Raw genomic sequence first — 19818 nt, 5'->3', positions numbered from 1 at the left:
GGTAACCCGCACGTACGACCGCGTCCGCCGCCGCTTCTATTGGCCTGGTCTCGCTCGCTCCGTTCGACGCTATGTTGCTGCCTGTGATCCCTGCCAGCGTCGGAAGACACCTCAGGTGCTACCTGCCGGTCATCTCCAGCCGATCATCGTCCCTGTGGAACCGTTCTTTCGTGTTGGATTAGACCTGCTCGGTCCCTTTCCCACGTCATCCTCTGGGAACAAATGGGTAGCCGTCGCGACTGATTACGCCACCCGATACGCTATCACTCGGGCTCTCCCTACCAGCTGCGCCACTTCCTCTTGCGTCACATTATCTTGCTTCATGGCGCCCCGCGACAGCTGCTTACTGACCGTGGTCGAAACTTCCTCTCGAAAGTTATCGCTGACATTGTGCGTTCCTGTTCCATTCAACACAAACTGACTACTTCATACCATCCTCAAACCAATGGCCTGACAGAGCGGTTAAACCGTACTCTTACCGATATGCTGGCCAAGTACGTTTCCAAGGACCACCACGACTGGGACATTGCCCTTCCTTACGTAACATTTGCCTACAATTCTTCCCGGTACGACACCGCCGGATTTTCTCCCTTTTATCTACTGTACGGTCGCGAACCTACCTTGCCCCTAGACACGGCACTTCCTCCTGCTGCGGTCTCAACAAGCGAGTATGCGCGCGACGCCATCGCCCTCGCCGACCATGCACGCCAGCTTGCCCGTGCTCGACTTACGGCCTCCCAGACCACTCAGCAGTGTCAGTACAACGCCCGCCATCGTGACGTACAGTTTTCACCTGGTGCGCTCGTGCTCCTGTGGTCGCCCTCTCGTCACGTCGGACTTTCAGAGAAGCTTCTTTCGCGATACACAGGGCCCTACCGCGTGCTGCGCCAGGTGACGCCTGTGACTTACGAAATTGCTCCTGTGGGCTCAACCTCGTCCTCTCCTGTGGCATCTAGTGATGTCGTACACGTCAGTAGGCTCAAGGCCTACTACACTGCTTCCGAGTCCGATCTTTAGTCGCTCCGGGACGGCGCTTTTGCAGCCGGGGGTAGTGCTACGGCACAATATGTAAGATCACGAAAGGCCAGCAGTGTGAAGACGACGACGACGGTTAGAAGCTTGCGCGGGCTGTCGCCTCTTGGCCAAGCGCAGCGTATTTTCCTTGTAAATATATTTGTACATAGCTTTTCGTCTGCGTCTTCCTACCTAACAATATAATCAAGGCTTGTGCACAGGGGTGGCAACAGACTCTGCACCTTTATCATGGGGCCTACACCGCAATATTACATCACATGAAGCGGAACTTACAGCTGTCGTGGAGGGCGCGACCACGCCAAATCCACACGAACGAAATCTGCTCATTCGAACAGATAGCCAGGCTGCATGCAGGGCACTCGCAGCCAGAAACGCTTCTGCGGCACTACACTCAGCATTAACAACGCACCTCAACGCATACCCTAACATTAGAGGGCAAATTCAGTGGATTCCGAGTCACACAAGGATCAGAGGGAACGAAGTGGCACATGCCACATCCCGCGCAAATCTCCCGGGCCATCCTCTGTGGTGACCAGACCCACTGAGTGTGAATGAGCAATATGCCTTCGCGCGGGCGGAAAGGCGCGAAAAACTTGACAATTTACGGAAAAACTCCATGAAGTATCCACAAGCAGACACACACATGAAGCGAAGAGAGGCGGTACGATGGAGGCGTGCACCAACGCACTCTCTCTTGTCCCCACACAACCCACCCGTAGACATCGACATTTGAGGAATGGCTGGCGGACGCCTCCGACTACGTACGTGCCATGATCGAGCTCATCACGACGTTCTGCTTGGCAGACAACTAGAGCAAAGCGGGCGAACCTGGACCGGGGCTCTTGAATAAAGTTTATGCTCTCTCTCTTCTAACCCGCCTCCCCCAGAGCTTAAAGTCTCCCTTCGGTGGAGGGGAGGCCCTCATAGGGCAGGGACTAGCATAGCGTCCGTACAGTTACACACGCTCATACACACACACACACATATATATATATATATATATATATATATATATATATATATATATATATATATATATATATATATATATATATATATATATATATATATATCCATGTCGGCCAGGGAGCACTGTTATTGAAGTCGAAAAGTTGAAGGGCGCACGGAGTGTTGAAGATGCCGACCACTTCAAATCAGACGCATGTTGCTCGTTGGCATCTTACTTTGCGTTCGGTAGATGAAAGCAAGCGAAGGAGTTCAACCGACCACTTCTGATGCCATGTCGAATGTTGGGTTTCGGTAGCGTCACTGGCGTCACAACGTACTGAAAGGGGCCGCAGGGACGCGCTCTGACCGGAGTCATGCATGTGCACTCTGGCGTAGCAATTGTAAATGGCGTTTAATCGTGTGCCGGAATACAGGAAGCGACGCAGGTGTCGCCACCAGATAGCTTAAGAAGCATAGGTGGCGACCACTACACTCGCGAGAAGATTGTCAAGATGAAGAAGAAAGAGGCACGCGACTCCACGCGCAGTTCTACGGGGCTCGCGAACGCTGATCGACTGGCCAGAACAGATTTTGCTTGGACCAGTTAGGGAGGCCGTCTTCACACTGCGGGCGCTGCTCTTGCTGAAGCCAGCCTTTAACCACACTCCTGTCTGCCCGAACGCTGACAACGTCGGCGAGGACACAACGGGAGCGAGTGCTGACGGAGGACCGAGGCCGAAGGAGGGCGCCGAGCTATTGCCGCCATGATGGAGGAGGAGGATCCGCCCAAGACGATCCGGGCGAAGCAGAAGCCTGGAGCTGCCAACAATGGGTGCACTCGGTCTCTGGAGACCACCACCGTCAAGCGGCCGTGTGGAAGACCTGCTAATAAGGACCCGTCACCAATAGCGACGAGGTCCCGGTCTGTGAAGCCGGCACCGCCGAAAGCCATCGCCACCACGGCTTCTGCCAAGGTGAGAAAGGCTTCAGGTGAACCGGCACCATACGCCGACGTGAGCGTTCCATCCACCAGCAAGGGACTTTCACGGAAGGCGCAGAAGGCGAACCGCAAGATGCGATCACGGAGCTCCTCCTCAAGCGCTTCCAGCTCTACCACCGTGAGGCAGGAGGATGGTCGAGCTAAGAAGAAAGCGGCCCCGCCCAAGACGACCCAGGTGAAGCGGAAGCCGGCTGCTGCCGACGATGGGTGCACTCGTTCTCTGGAGACCACCACCGTCAAGCGGCCGCGTGGAAGACCTGCCAACAAGGACCCGTCACCAGCAGCGACGAGGTCCAGGTCTGTGAAGCCGGCACCGCCGAAAGCCATCACCACCACGGCTTCTGCTGAGCTGAGAAAGGCTTCAGGTGAACCGGCACCAGACGCCGATGTGAACGTTCAGTCCACCAGCAAGAGACGTTCACGGAAGGAGCAGAGGGTGAGCCGCAACAGGCGATCACGGAGCTCTTCCCCGAGCGATGGCACCTCTGCTGCCGTGACGCAGGAGGATCGAGCCAAGAAGGAAGCGGCCCCGCCCAAGACCACCCAGGTGAAGCGGAAGCCTGCTGCTGCCGACGATGGGTGCACTCAATCTCTGGAGACCACCACCGTCAAGCGGCCGCGTGGAAGACCTGCTAATAAGGACCCGTCACCAATAGCGACGAGGTCCCGGTCTGTGAAGCCGGCACCGCCGAAAGCCATCGCCACCACGGCTTCTGCCAAGGTGAGAAAGGCTTCAGGTGAACCGGCACCATACGCCGACGTGAACGTTCCATCCACCAGCAAGGGACTTTCACGGAAGGCGCAGAAGGCGAACCGCAAGATGCGATCACGGAGCTCCTACTCAAGCGCTTCCAGCTCTACCACCGTGACGCAGGAGGATCGAGCCAAGAAGGAAGCGGCCCCGCCCAAGACCACCCAGGCGAAGCGGAAGCCTGCTGCTGCCGACAATGGGTGCACTCAATCTCTGGAGACCACCACCGTCAAGCGGCCGCGTGGAAGACCTGCCTATAAGGACCCGTCACCACCAGCGACGAGGTCCAGGTCTGTGAAGCCGGCACCGCCGAAAGCCATCACCACCACTCCTTCTGTTAAGCTGAGAAAGGCTTCCGGTGAAATGGCACCAGATGTGGATGTGAACGTTCCGTCCACCAGCAAGGGACGTTCACGGAAGGAGCAGAGGGTGAGCCGCAACAGGCGATCACGGAGCTCTTCCCCGAGCGATGGCACCTCTGCTGCCGTGACGCAGGAGGATCGAGCCAAGAAGGAAGCGGCCCCGCCCAAGACCACCCAGGTGAAGCGGAAGCCTGCTGCTGCCGACGATGGGTGCACTCAATCTCTGGAGACCACCACCGTCAAGCGGCCGCGTGGAAGACCTGCCAATAAGGACCCGTCACCACCAGCGACGAGGTCCAGGTCTGTGAAGCCGGCACCGCCGAAAGCCATCACCACCACTCCTTCTGTTAAGCTGAGAAAGGCTTCAGGTGAAATGGCACCAGATGCCGATGTGAATGTTCCGTCCACCAGCAAGGGACGTTCACGGAAGGAGCAGAGGGTGAGCCGCAACAGGCGATCACGGAGCTCTTCCCCGAGCGATGGCACCTCTGCTGCCGTGACGCAGGAGGAGGATCCAGCCAAGAAGAAAGTGGCCCCGCCCACGACCACCCAGGCGAAGCGGAAGCCGGCTGCTGCCGACGATGGCGGTACTCCATCTCAGGAGCCCACCCCCTCAAGTGGCCGCGTGGAAGACCTGCAAATAAGGACCCGTCACCACCAGCGACGAAGTCCCGGTCTGCGAAGCCGGCAACGCCGAAAGCCATCGCCACCACAGCTTCTGCCACTGCTCCTGCCAGAGTATGCATAGAGCTTTCGTTCGATGGCTTGATACAGGAGGAATCCTTTGCCGATTTCAACCATGCCAGTATCACAATCTTCTTGGTCTTCCTCATTCTTCAAAAACTCGCATTTTCTCCATTTCGGCATGCAGAGGGTCGTCAGCCTGGCACTCAACAGCTCTTTCAAAAGCCTGTAGTGCTCCACGTACGTTCCCTTCCTTCAGCAGCTTTTTTCCTTCCGACTTGTGAAGCTTGAAAAGCGAGGGCTTTCTTTCCTTGTCTGTTTCGCCAGCCGAAGCTATGATTGAGCTGTACACGGTGCTAATGTCAGCGAGATTTTGCTGCACAAGCTTTGGCCTGCATATCTTCTACTGCAAGCGTTTCCATTCTAGCACGAAAGGGTTCAATTCACACCAACCGCCACACGGGCGAACCGACACCAGACGCCGACGGGTACGTTCCGTCCACCAGCAAGGGAGTTTAACGGAAGGCGCAGAAGGTGAACCGCAAGACGCGATTACGGAGCTCGATCCTCCCCGACCGATGTCACCTCTGCCGTTGCCAAGGTGCCAAGCGTCAACAGCGCTCGCGAAGTCACTTCCAATGGCAGCAGCTGCCACCATTCCAAGAGGCGAAGGAGCCATGGCAGATCTAGGCACTCGTCCCGCAGCGGCCGCGGTGATCACAAGCGCAAAGATAGCCACCGTGGGAAGTCCACCACCGACTAGGAGAGCAGCCGTGGAAGACGGAATGAAGCATGAGCTGACGCCGACGCTTCAAGAGCAGTACGTTTGCAGAGAGCATGAGTGTCAAGGGTGGTAGAAAGGAAAAAAAGGCCCCGCCACACCCGTAGCAGGGATTCATCGTCGAGTAGTAGAGGTCGGCGAGTCATATGTATGAAGACTCGCATTTTCAGTTGTAGAAATGGCTGCTTATTGTGTTGCTAATTTAAATTTTAAATAAAATGCAAATAAAGATTTCATTGATTGATTGAAAAATGGTGATCAACAAACACGATTTTTGTGTTCCAAAAAGTGCCCAAGAGGTTCCTCCAGTAGTCCCAACCTTTGCAGAACGCTTTCGAAAATGTAACTGCCCACCGGACATACGGTGATTGAACGATTCCACACTTACCCCCGTATTCAGAAATGTGTCTTAACTTGAAGCTAATGCTTGATTTTATATAAATAACGCCTGGTTTGAGCGCGCTCATGACGCTCATTGCGTTTCTTTTGGTGCGTTCACGACAGGTGCCGTTTAAATCAAGTCAAGCATGGGCTTCAGGCTAAGATGCATTTGTGAATACGGGGGTTAGCTTTGCCTTGGCTACCCGATGAAGATCGAGAAATTGTAGACGCATTGCCTAGGGCATTGAAGAAATTGTGGTTTGCGCGTCTGGGAAACAATCCGACGAAATTCGGCAGCGTGTTGCACTCTTGCAACACGTGAAGGCGGAATCCTGCTGCACACTTGGTAATGCATTAAGTTATACGATCGAAGACACGTCAGACTTCTTGAAAGACATAACGAGCCGCAGAATGAAGTAAAACGTGTCCGTCTCGCATGGTCGCGTTGCTGCTTTCGCAGTTCGGCTTCTTCGGCTTGTTTTCAACGTTTGTCTGCGGCTTCGCGCGCTCGTATTGCGACTCGTGCCAACGACGTCGACTTTACGTTGCATCCTCTCAACAGGGGAAAGCAGCACTCGCAGTCCAACGCCTTGCTTCGCCACTTCGCATGTCGCACCTCGTTTCTCTCTTGGCCAACATCCCCGTCCGTAGCGTATATACTATGGTGTTAGGCTGCTGAGCACGAGGTCGCGGGATCGAATCCCGGCCACGGCGGCCGCATTTCGATGGGGGCGAAATGCGAAAACACCCGTGTACTTAGATTTAGGTGCACGTTAAAGAACCCCAGGTGGTCAAAATTTCCGGAGTCCCCCACTACGGCGTGCCTCATAATCAGAAAGTGGTTTTGGCACGTAAAATCCCATATATTATTATTATTAGTAGCGTATATATACTGCCTAGGTGGGCATGAAATGCCTTATTGATGGTTCTGATGCTTGTTTTCAGCTTGTTTTTTATTGAAACATTTTCTGTTCTGTGTTGCGTGGGTGGTTTCAATGAATGTATGCACTGTTCGCTTCATTTTGCTGAGCCCTTGTAGCCTCTGGCCTAAGGGTGCATGAATCATTGCCTTTTTGTTGTTTTACGGGGATAATAACCATTGCTTAATGGTGCATGAACCATTGCATCGTTGGTTTCTTTTTGGGGTATCAGCCAATGCTGATGATGATATTCTTGTACCACTCGACTAGACACCGCCTTTTTAGAGCGAATCTCTATATGGCTATAGCCTACTCGTCCATTCGTCCGTCTCTCGCCTGTACGCCGAAAACTCCTACAGTGCAAACCCGTGCCCATGCGCGAAAAAAAGGAAAGAGAAAGAGAGGCCCGCGATTGCCTGCGCCAGTAGTGACGTCACTGCTATTTGTCGCAGCAGAGCGCGCGCGCAGTAGTTTCTCTCCAGCCTCGAAATGGGTAGGTCACGCGTCATATATACACCGTTTCTTAATGGGCGCCACAATATTGCTATGCAGTGGCACCATCTATGGGCAGTTGGCATGCTGGCTTGGGCGAGCGCTCCGTTTTGTATGGCAGGTATACGCTCGGCGGTTCTGGCGTTTGTTTTCGTGTTCGTGCGGTCTCTTTAGTATGACGTGCGTCTTCTATGTGGTAAACGGTTCTGTGAGACGTGCTGAAGTGGTTTAAGTCGGCATGGACGGAGTTTCTGCTGGCGTTGAGGCGGACGGAGCACGCAGCATGATATGTGCGCGCATATTTGAGCCTATAATCAGCCTCGGAGATCAATTGTATATTTCTTAATGTTCCATTCACTAATGCCACTTTTTAGCGGTATTCTTCTTTGGTTCTAAGCTGCGGTTTAGGAGCCATGAAATATACGCGACGATGGTAACAGCGTGGGTACCGTTCTGCTAAGATAGGAACTGTGCTGTTATACTTTGTGCGGTTTTACTTTGACAAGCGTTCAAACTGTTCGCTGCAGATTACAATGCGTGTCTACTTGGCTCGGTGGATGAGGTTTCCACGCATGAATAAAATAGTTTTGCTCAGTAAGAACAACATACCTTACAGTGTGAATTAAGATTGTCCAGCAAAGCGACCGTTTCCAAACTGCGTGAGCGTCCTAAGTAGTGATAGGGGCTGGATTACGGATATCTTTGTTCTATATAGCGCACGATTCAAGCATAGGGCATCAACGTTTATGAATCTACAAACGTTGTGCGGCGTGACTATGCAAGGTCGTAGTGAGGCGTTAGCCCGTTTTCTCTTTCTTTTTCGAGAAAGAGGATTATTTTTTCGGTAGTGTTCGTTCCGTTCTCCACGACGCACTCGCACGTATTACTGAAATTTTGTCATCAAGAATAGCCATCGCATTCTCTTTATGCGATCCATTTCATAAATTATGCATTTACAGGACAAAAAGGCAATGCACAAGCACATAGCTTATATATGTGTCATGCTGGTTCACCGACCACACTGATCGCTGTGTTGAGCAGCACCATTGATTTGTTTATGCCTAGGTGTTCGGACCACCCATTTCCATGACAGAGACTCAAAAGGTCCTCCCAGTAATTAGTAGGTACGACTAACTGATCTAAAATCCTACCCTTTCGATCTCTGTAATGCCGATACAACAATCCTCCTCTCCCATGTATCGTCACGTTGTGCCTAGCAATGCCTTCTTTGGCTGTGTGATGTAATTTAGATAAGCTGTCATTATTCGTTTGCTCGGCTGCCAGTGACTCGGCTGCCAGTGAGGCCGGTGATAATAACGACCCTGTCTCGCTTGCAATTGCGTCAACTTGCTCTTCCTGCAGGCGTGAACTTTGACACTCTAGTGATACGCTCTCATTGAGCTGGTCAGCTGGCAGGCTTTCCTCAACTGTTTCTTTGTCCCTCGGGCCTATAGCTCGGATTCGGGTATTGAAGTTATCCCTTTTTCTGCTTTCGCTGGAGCAGCTTGTGCATTTTCAGCCGAAAGCGACGCGATTTTACGAGCTTGGCCTCGGGTGCCTGTACTATGCCTGTACTATGCCCTCTCCCAGTTTAAGCCCTTTGTCACGCAGTAATCGATTCGAACGATTCGAAAAAATGTAAGGGTACTGTTGTGACAAAAATTTGGAAACTGCAGCCTCGCTCGGTCACTAGCTCCCCGAATGGTCCACTGATTTTGACTTTGGCCATGGGCAGACACACGCTGTGTTCTTCTACAACCTGTTTGATCCGTGCTACTTCTCCAGTGAAGTCATCTACCGTCACGTAAGACGGATGGACAATGTCCATCATGGCAGACTGTCTCTTAGCACCCGGCATGGTTTGCCATTAACTTGCAGGTCGTGAGGATGTGGGCTTAAAAGTTCCATATTCTCGTCTTTTTCATCTACGTAGGAACAAACTACGCTAGGCTTTCTGCCGTTCACATCGATATGTCGCAGTTTGTGGCACTTATAGCAGCAGATCGGCCTAAAAGATTCGAATTTTTATTTCTGCTCTTTTTGTACGGTTTCCCCGTTAGGCTTCTCCTCGCTCTTTTCTGCGGGCTTTTCCTCTACGTCTGCAGGCTCCAATCGTCTAGTCTGCGAACCCCTTTTGAACGGAAATGGTTTCCGCGGTTCGTTTCGACCGTCCCAATTACCGTCCTCGGCGTTCAGCTTTCTACGCGCTGCGTACTTTTCGGCTAATTGCACCGCCTTTTCCACAGTGTTTACATTTCCTCTTTCTTGCACCCACAGCTCCACAGATGGCGGGATACTTTTGTAAAACTGCTCTAGACACATGCATTCAGCGATCCTATCTCTGCTCTCGTACGCTTCCACGCTTTTCAGCCACTCGACTAGGTTTGCCTTTAAGCTATATGCAAACTCCGGATACCCTTCGCTATCTTTCTTGCCTGTGCTCCTAAACTTTTGCCGAAAAGCTTCGGCTGAAAGGCGGTATTTCTTCAGGAGACTAGCCTTAACTTTCGCATAATCATATGCATCCTGTGCACTGAGTCTGGCGATTACTTCCACCGCCTCACACGGCAACATAGACAGCAACCGCTGTGGCCATGTACTCGGACCGAAGTTCATCTTCTCGCAAGTCCTTTCAAAATTGCTCATGAGCAAGCCTATGTCGATCCCGACCACAAATGGCTTTAACAGCCTGTCCATGCGGTATGATTCTGCCTCAGTTGATCGTCACAGAGCCCCTTCACTTCCTTGAGACAACTCCAAACATTTGCTTTCAAGTTCAAGTTGCATTTTTCTTAACTGGCGATCTTTATTGCGTTCCTCTCTATCTCTCTGTCCCATTCTTCTTTCTCCCGGTCTTCTCTCTCTCTGTCCCGTTTCTCTCTTTCTTTCAGAAGTTCCAACCACATTTAAATTTCTTCCTCACTGGCCTGTTCGGAAATTAACTCCAATAATTCCGATTTTAGCGTTTCCTTGCGCACATCTAGGCCCAGTTCCTCATTAACAATCAACAATTCGTGTCTGAGCAGTTTCTTTAACTCCATGATTGCTGCTTTACTGCCTTGGTCCTGCTCGCTAAATATAACTAGAACACAACCTAACTAATAATCAACAATCTAGCTTCCCTACTGTTCTAAACAGAACAACCACAAAATGAAGCCTAGACAGTCAAAGCAAGAACCAAGCACTCACCGCAGACACAGCACCACGTCGCGAAGTCCGTCTCACCGCTTTCAGCCAGTTGTAAGGATTGGGAGGTCAATCCCACCACTCGTAACCCGTTGTCAAGATTGGAGTCGGGCATGAATTAGATGGTAGCTAGCCCATGCCGTCGTCCAACTTATCCACGCTAAGGACGTTGTTGAAGGGAAGGACTGCTTCTCACCGAGAACTAGGAATATGGGCTTATTTACAGTATCTACATAAGGACGTTGCAGTGCATCAGTCTAGCATGACTGCGAGAGAAAGTACACTGAGCACAGCAGCGGTTTATAAACATTCGGTCCTCCCTGGATCCCTAGGTGAGGGAAGCGTTCGACCAGTGGGCGAGCCGCCTCTTTGCGAGAGGGGTTACACACACACACACTTCCGCACAGGTTCACGGTCCCCAACCGAGGCCAGACGGTCTTCGCAGAACTCGGGGCTTACTTCAGGAATGGTGCGTGGGAAGGGGCCTCCAACTACGTTCCCTCGGGACCTCCCTTGCTCACAGTAGACCGGGTCGGCGGTGGCGTGTTCCGTCACAAAGCCTGGTTCGTCGAACTCATCTCGGCAATCCCGCGACGCAGAGTGGCGGACGCGGCGCATTGTCCTTGGTACACAGTAGACTTAGTGACGCCGTTTGGCTAGAGTATGACGGCGGCTTTCCAGGAAAAGTAGACGCCGCTGTCGCAACTGGTTGGCAAAACTTGCACCTCAGCAGGCCATTCTTAACAGTATGTGTTGCCTCTCTAATGACTAAAAAAATGCCGTTAGAGCTTACCCGACGCTGGGCGCAATCGAAACCGCGTTCCCGGCCCCCTGTGCGGCCGTCTCGCCCCCTCCTCCGCCCTTCCCTCTCTTCTTTCTCTTCTAATCATCGCAATAAAACCAATTCTGATTATGTTTGCCGCTCCCTCCGATTTCTTAACGCACATTCTTAACGTGTGGAAGAAAAAAACAAAGATTGTAGTGACGACTGCAACACGGCCGCCGCTCAGCGAGCTGCGCCCCGTCAGTGGGTTGCACCCGTTACAGTCCACCCCCGTAACCCTCCTCCCCCAGGGCTGAAAGTCTACCTTCAGTGAGCGGGAGGCCTTCATGAGGCGGCAACCAGTACAGGGTGCGTAATCACACACAATATACACACACAATCACACACACACACACACACACACACATATATATATATATATATATATATATATATATATATATATATATATATATATATATATATATATATATATATATATATATATATATACAAGGTGGTGTCAGATAATTTACAGAGCTGAAAAATATGCGAATGCGGCGTAGCTGGACAGAACCAAGGTGATGTTTTTTTGCCATCGCTTAGCTACTGAGATTATATTTTCTTAATTCCCCCTTACTACATAATTTATCTTAATTAATTAACAAACTTGCCAAATATTGTAATTACATGACTATTATCGATGAGATAGTTGTAGAGCAACAAGAAAAACTCCCGATGCAACTTTCTGTTGCTCGATACGTGCTCCATAAAAGCATTTTTTAGAGCGGGAAAGAAGCCCGCGAATCCATTCAATGTTGCCGCGCGGCTGGCTGCTTGAGACACTTTGCGTGTAGTGGAGCTGTTTTTTGATCCACTTTCATCTCCATTAACTTATAATTTCTTGAATTCAATTAGTAAGTACGAGTAATTTCACCTATTATTTCCTCGGTGTCATTGTTTCTGGCCTTCTTATATATATATATATATATATATATATATTGCATACCAGTGTAGCGTTGAATCGCAGAGAGAAACAACTTTTATTGAGTCCTTGACAGAGTCAAATGCAGCCAGTCCTTGTGGTCTAGCGCCGTCGACGGCCATCCGGATGACCCACAGCCGATAATCCAGATCGCTGCTGAGTAGCATAGCCTCCCACTGTCGCAGGATCCGACAGTGAAACAGGCCAAAGAACCTTAGTCGAGCAAGGGTGGTGACTGTGATATGCAGTGCCTCGGGGAAGTACTCTCACGAACACTGTTTGCGGAAGACCTTTTATTGTGAATACCCCCGGACACTGGTTCCTACTATAAACTACAGCGACGAAACGGTAAAATGGGTTCAAGGCAAGAAAAGGCAGGAGTGAATATGACGCATCGGGAATACGAAATAGGTCATTCTTACCGCCAAGTCAGAAACGACGGAAAAAACGAAAACTTTTGATGCCACCATTTTAAATTTTCCGCACCACTGTACCGTGACGACCTTGTATTCTGACTGCGTCTGCTGCTTCATAGCTACTTTATCGTTCGCCTGATGGCAATTTGATTGCCCTGCACTCGAATGCCAGCGAGAAGTCAATCTAGTAGCTTTGCGGCAATCTTTTTGCGCAGCATCGAATAAATAAATAAATAAATAAATAAATAAATAAATAAATAAATAAATAAATAAAAACATAATTAAGTTCCCTAAGTACGCGGAAATGTCGCGGCATGTCCTACGTCAGACTGACATAACGGACGGGACAGCATGGATGCGAAATTGATTTTCTCTGCTAATGAGTTACGTATAACCGTAAAAGAAATCGAAGTAATTCTTGTGAAAAAAAAAAAGAACTACACTTGTTAGCCTAAACGCATTTCACGCTTCAATTTAACGGCCAACTAAGCAGGCCGACACAAACCCTATGGCTTCCCTGTGTCTTATAGGACGCCGATATTTAGCACATGTGTAGTAGAAACGCCGCCTTTGGACAAAAGAGCGAAACCAGTCCCACGAAAGTGACCCAAGATTGCGTACCCACATTTTTCCTGTACGTAACAGAGAAATGTCTACCGCAATGCTTCCGCCATTTTTTTTCTTTTTCCAGCGGTGCCCTCGCCGGGAATCCGTTTCGGATCGATAAAGAAAAGATGGCGTCTGGCAAGTTTGTTTCTTGTTTTTCGTCATTTTTTTTCACTGGTGTTTTCTGTTTCGAGACTGCTCTACCTTAAAGTTCGGGCACAGCGTTAACTCACGTTGTTCGTAAATACACTCCTAATCTCGTTCCAGTTGGGTCCAAGATATCAGTGTTATTAAAAAAATATGTTCCACTTACCTAAGTGGAACGACATTCCATGTAAGATCACAATACATATGGAACGGCGCTAGAACCTTAGGCGCGAGTTTAAAAGCGCAGAGGTGACTTCTTAGATATAATGAAAAACTAAAAATTCTGCAGGTTGCAGAAAAACCCGCAAATGTAAGGAATGAAAAGTATCTTATATACGTTCACCATTACGTGTCCCATACATCTGTGGTGATTTCATTATTAGTATAGTTCTCTGGTATCGCCTTTGTATGCTACAGAACGTGCAAAGATGTTCAAGTATAGTGGTATTAGCAAAAACTTCAACATGCTGCAAAGCCCGTTGTGAACACTGCATGCATGATCAGCAATGAGTATAATCAGAGCTACGAATATGTTGAAGTTGTTTGGTGATCTATTCGTAGCTCTAAAACCATTTCTTTACGAACTTGTTGTTCCCATGTGGTAATATTAATGCATGCAGTACAGCGTCAATACGGTATACGGAGCAGCGGGCTCCAGCTACGCGGATACAACGTCTTCGTTCTGAAATATACTTTCTCGGCCACGACGCAGAGCTTCTCTTCGACGGCGTCATCCAGAACAGCCTCACAGCAGTCAGCGACAGAGACTTTGTCGGTGAGCGTGCGGAATCTCGCTTCATACCAGGCACTGACCACTCGCCGAACTTTGTGAGCTTTCACGTCGATAAGTGTATACTCTTGCCTCCATGTCACTGTCTGCAGCCGAGTTCCTGTTTGTCTGTTCGCTGACTGCCGTCCATCTCAGCAAGTGGGCCGAAGACTTGATCCTCTACTCTTCAGCCGAGTTTGGATACGTGGCCCTCGACGACGCTTACAGGTAAGTGTCACAATCGCCACAAAATATTCAGTCCTTCCAATTACTAAACCCCATATATACGATGTGCACGAAAAGCGAAACTATAGACCAACATTAGATCAGTTTAGAGTGGTAAGGTATTTTGGTTTCCCCAGATCCTAGTTTCATTCTCTTGGCGGAGAAGGGTCTAGTATTACTGTTCAATTTCTATTTTCTCTCTCTGTCTCATCTCTCTTTAACTGCACGATGTATGTGTCGAAACGCCAGTACGCCGTCACTGGTTGCAACGTATTTTCTCGCATTTGGGCCGCTTTGATGCTGGTAAAGTTTGCGAAACTTGCTAAGTTGAGAGTTTGGTTTCTATTTTAATGCAACGTAGTCCTTTTCATAAACCTAACAAGATCCGATAAAAAAACGTCAATATTAGTGACATGCCAGCGAGCAGGTGCCAGAACTTCACAAGGTGGCATTGCCACCAGACTTTCGTTTTTATTTTTCTCACTTGCAAGGCTCCCTTCCGATTGACCCCTGTTATGGTTATTGTGAAAGCAATGGCATGAATCAAGTCTGGTAAAACCTCCTATCAAGCTCCCTCTCAAGGCACTGTTATATAATTCACTAACACTGCTTGTATTAATGCTATTTCACCATCATCAGCATCATATTTATGTCCAATACAGGATGAAGGCCTCTGCCAACGATCTCCAAATATTCTTGTCTTGTGCCAGCCGACCCCATCTTATACCTACGAATTTCCTAATTTCATCACTCCACCTAGTTCTCTGCCATCCCTGACACTTTCCTTGTCTTGGCACACATACTGTAACTCTAACACACCAACGGTTATATTGCGTATATGTATTACCTGTCCTACCCAACTGCATTATTTCTAAACGTAAAGTAGAATATCGTTTACGACCGTTTTCTCTCTAATTTACATCACTGTCCAAATATTGAGAAAAAAAACAGCAATAAAACGGTACATTCTGCTATTAAGCACAATTCAATAATTCTGATTAATATATGAATACAAAATAAATAACCAAACATGCAACCAAACATAGTGCGACGCTGTACAGGGACGTCACCGCGGTCTGCGAAGAATCATGATCGCGGGCTGTGATAAGACGTCATTTCTCAGCCTATATGTATCTGTATGGATGCACTGCATAAGCAGGCATTTGCTCGTCGTCCACGTAAGGCGTGACTGATATCCTCTGGCGACGAGGAACTTGGGCAGCGCAGGGGCCCGGTTTGGCACGGCATGGTGGGAGAGGTGGTCTGCACGGAAGAGCATACCGTAATGAACCGTTCGTCAAAGCGTTTGACGAACGGTTGGCGAACATGTACTGCGTATGAACACGTGCACGTACTGCGTTGACGAGCGGTTGTCGAACACCTTGACGAACACGCTTACCGTTTGACGAACGGTTGGCGAACAAGTGCTGCGTATGAACACGTTCACGTACTGCGTTGAAGAGTGGTTGTCGAACACCTTGACGAACACGCTTACCGTTTGACGAACGGTTGGCGAACAAGTGCTGTGTATGAACACGTTCACGTACTGCGTTGACGAGCGGTTGGCGAATAAGTGCTGCGTATGAACACGCACACGTGACACATGTGACGAGCGGTTGACGAACACGTTGACGAGCACGCTTACCGTTTGACGAACGGTTGGCGAATACGTGCTGCGTATAAACACGTACACGTACTGCGTTGACGAGTGGTTGACGAACACGTTGACGAACACGCTTACGAACATGTACTGCGCTAGTCGGCCTGTCAGTACGTGTTCAAGAGGCATGGCAGCACACGGAAGTGTTGGCGGCCGCCGAGCGAGCACATCGACGCCAACCACCTTGAAGAGTCGACCTACCGAAGCTACTGCAATGGAAGCAACAAGTTGACGAGTGTCCCTGTTATTGCAAAAGTGCCGCTTCTCGGAAAGATATCCAAGTTAGGTTCTAAGACTCAGAACTTTGAATCATGCGTGGAGCGTTTTGATCATTTTGTGGTCACGAACGACATCACCGAGAGAAAAAAAAAACTAAGTGTTCTTGACTGTTATCGGCGTATGCTGACGTAATGCAGTTACTTAAGAGTCATCGCAGTCCTCGAAGCCCCCTGTGATAGCGAAACGTTGTAAGCCGCTCGCTCCAGAAGCCAAACCACTTTTGACCGTTAATACAAGTTTGAGGCTTTTTGAATCTGGATTACAAGATCTTTCAAGCACTGCTGGCAACCAGCAGCGCAACCTGTACCACTCCAGCCGTGGAGCTAACCTTCGTGATGCTGGTCACGAGTGCACATTGATTTTGCTTCCGAAGATGCCGGCGTGTTCCTTGTTCCGGTTGATCCTTTTTCTAAATGGGTCGAAAGATTGCCAATGCCACATGAACATTAGCAGTGTGTTCAATGGGGCTGGTTGGTTCATCTTTAGAATAAATAAATATCAACATCTGCGACGAAGACAATCGAGAAACTGCGGAATGTCACTGCGGCTAACGGACTGCCTGAAAGGTTAGCAAGCGATGATGTCCCGCAGTTCACGACCGCAGAGTTCTCGAACTTTTATAGCCGAACGGTGGTGTGGAGTATATCCGCACACCTCCGTACTGCGCCGCGTCTAACAGCACCGCTTGGCGCACTACATGTTCAGATCGCGAAAAGAACGTTGCCAAAACAGGTACTTGAACAGGATGTTACGCGCGAGCAGAGGTCGTTGCAACAGTGTTGATAGTTTTCTCTTTTGCCTAGAGAAATGCACGTAGCAGCGTAACGGGTCAATCGCCGGGGCGGTCTGTTTAAACCACCAAGCGCGCACGATGTTTTTTCTATGCTCAAACCCAGCTTTGTCGCTGATTTTTTATATATGCAGCAAAAGCAAGTATGTTCGTGTCCCACCTGCGGCCAGTTGTTCTTTCACCCACTTTCATTTCCATTTATTTATCATTTCTTTAATTAAATTAAGAACGAAAAGTAATGACCCATACGCTGAGCTTGGTGTCACTGTTTGTTGGCTTCCTACGATATATATATATATATATATATATATATATATATATATATATATATATATATATATATATATAAACGAGAAGAAAGGGGGTTAACCGAGGGACCCGATAATTATTAGTCATGTAATGAGAAGCCAACAAACACTGACACCAAGTACAACATAGGGGAAATTGCATGTGCTTAATAAATGAAATAAAGTATAGTAAATTAATGGAAATTAAAGTGGATGAAAAAACAACTTGCCGCAGGTGGGAACCGAACCCACAACCTTCGCATGTCGCGTGCGATGCTCTACCAATTGAGCTACCGCGGCGGCGTTTCCCGATCCACTTTCTTGGGTATTTATGTGTACTAGTGGAACCCCTGGGAGTGTTAGCCAGCGCCCCCACTCACAGACCTTGGCGGCGGACGTGGAACGTCTTTTTTGCCGCAGGCGTCACGAGAACGTGATCTTTTCGGGTGAAGGCAACTGGTCAATAAACCCACATATGCTACCTGAAGGCATCAATGTTGCCGGATTCGAGATCCTCGTTATGGAATAAACGAGAAGAAAGGGGGTTAACCGAGGGACCCGATAATTATTAGTCATGTAATGAGAAGCCAACAAACACTGACACCAAGTACAACATAGGGGAAATTGCATGTGCTTAATAAATGAAATAAAGTATAGTAAATTAATGGAAATTAAAGTGGATGAAAAAACAACTTGCCGCAGGTGGGAACCGAACCCACAACCTTCGCATGTCGCGTGCGATGCTCTACCAATTGAGCTACCGCGGCGGCGTTTCCCGATCCACTTTCTTGGGTATTTATGTGTACTAGTAGAACCCTGGGAGTGTTAGCCAGCGCCCCCACTCACAGACCTAGGCGGCGGACGTGGAACGTCTTTTTTGCCGCAGGCGTCACGAGAACGTGATCTTTTCGGGGGAAGGCAACTGGTCAATAAACCCACATATGCAACCTGAAGGCATCAATGTTGCCGGATTCGAGACCCTCGTTAAGTAATAAACGAGAAGAAAGGGGGTTAACCGAGGGACCCGATATTTATTAGTCATATAATGAGAAGCCAACAAACACTGACACCAAGTACAACATATTCATACAACATATAGTAGTACAACATACAACATACAACATATAGTAGTACTAGTACTAGTACTAGTACTAGTACTAGTTATGGGTTCTACTAGTACACATAAATACCCAAGAAAGTGGATCGGGAAACGCCGCCGCGGTAGCTCAATTGGTAGAGCATCGCACGCGACATGCGAAGGTTGTGGGTTCGGTTCCCACCTGCGGCAAGTTGTTTTTTCATCCACTTTAATTTCCATTAATTTACTATACTTTATTTCATTTATTAAGCACATGCAATTTCCCCTATGTTGTACTTGGTGTCAGTGTTTGTTGGCTTCTCATTACATGACTATATATATATATATATATATATATATATATATATATATATATATATATATATATATATATATATATATATATATATATATATATATATATATATATATGTGTGTGTGTGTGTGTGTGTGTGTGTGTGTGTGTGCACATATGCCACGCTCTCAAATGAGAGTAGCAGTATTGTAAATAAATAAATAAATATAAATATATACACATGCCTTCAGTAAAAAGGGTTGTTAATAAATCTTTCAGAGTTGACTGCTGTAACTACGCGTTATCCCATGGCCCAAACAAACAGTTTTTCTATGCTGAAAGGACAATCACTCGTTTTAACACTATTTCTAGCACAAGTCTTCGCATCTATTCACACTATTTACTTTATTTCATTGATCATTGATTTTGGTATGCCGAAGCTTAGAAATCTCATAGTGAACCTCACAGTATCGTGAAGTCTTAGGAACCTCATGTGAACTGTTCTGCGCTAATTTTGACCACATGGGGTTTGTTTAGCATGCACCAAAAGCCCGGGTGCAATGCGCCGCCTAAGGTAGACAGGATCAGACTTTCAGTACCGGTGTTACAGTCAAGCCATAAAATTGGGTGCGCGTGTTGAACTTTACCACGTACAGCAATATTGATCACTATTTCGCCGTTTAGTATTACAGGTGCGTTGTCATTACTGCTGCTAGAACCAAAGCTTCTGCAGTTTAATGCCACAATTTTCTCACTCAACCTGTAAAGTACATCTGGCCAAACGGACGGCTTTAATTTCAACATTATTGCAAGAACTTGTGACAAAAAGAGAAAAACTGCAGCATTTACTCGAATTTTGCCAGAGTCAAATTTCGCACGGACATATAGCATCTTACCGTACCTACATGCTCAAACAGGCGAACACTCACAATGTGAAATTTTGTGACATACTGTCGTTGATTGAGCTACCGAAGATAA

General features: G+C 48.5%; 1 protein-coding gene across 1 annotated transcript in view; it reads left to right on the top strand.

Annotated features, from left to right (window-relative positions):
• The window catches only part of Argl (Argininosuccinate lyase), a 71519-nt gene that overhangs the window by 36750 nt on the left and 14951 nt on the right, over nt 1-19818 (top strand). The window contains exons 9-11 of the mRNA XM_065452585.2: nt 13396-13448; nt 14170-14232; nt 14340-14454. Of these exons, the coding sequence (XP_065308657.2) occupies nt 13396-13448; nt 14170-14232; nt 14340-14454 (231 nt within the window). The remainder of the gene's footprint in view (nt 1-13395; nt 13449-14169; nt 14233-14339; nt 14455-19818) is intronic.

Source organism: Dermacentor albipictus, chromosome 2, assembly GCF_038994185.2.
Source record: "Dermacentor albipictus isolate Rhodes 1998 colony chromosome 2, USDA_Dalb.pri_finalv2, whole genome shotgun sequence".
Classification (NCBI taxonomy): Eukaryota; Metazoa; Arthropoda; class Arachnida; order Ixodida; family Ixodidae; genus Dermacentor; species Dermacentor albipictus.
This window is presented reverse-complemented; position numbering and strand designations above follow the sequence as displayed.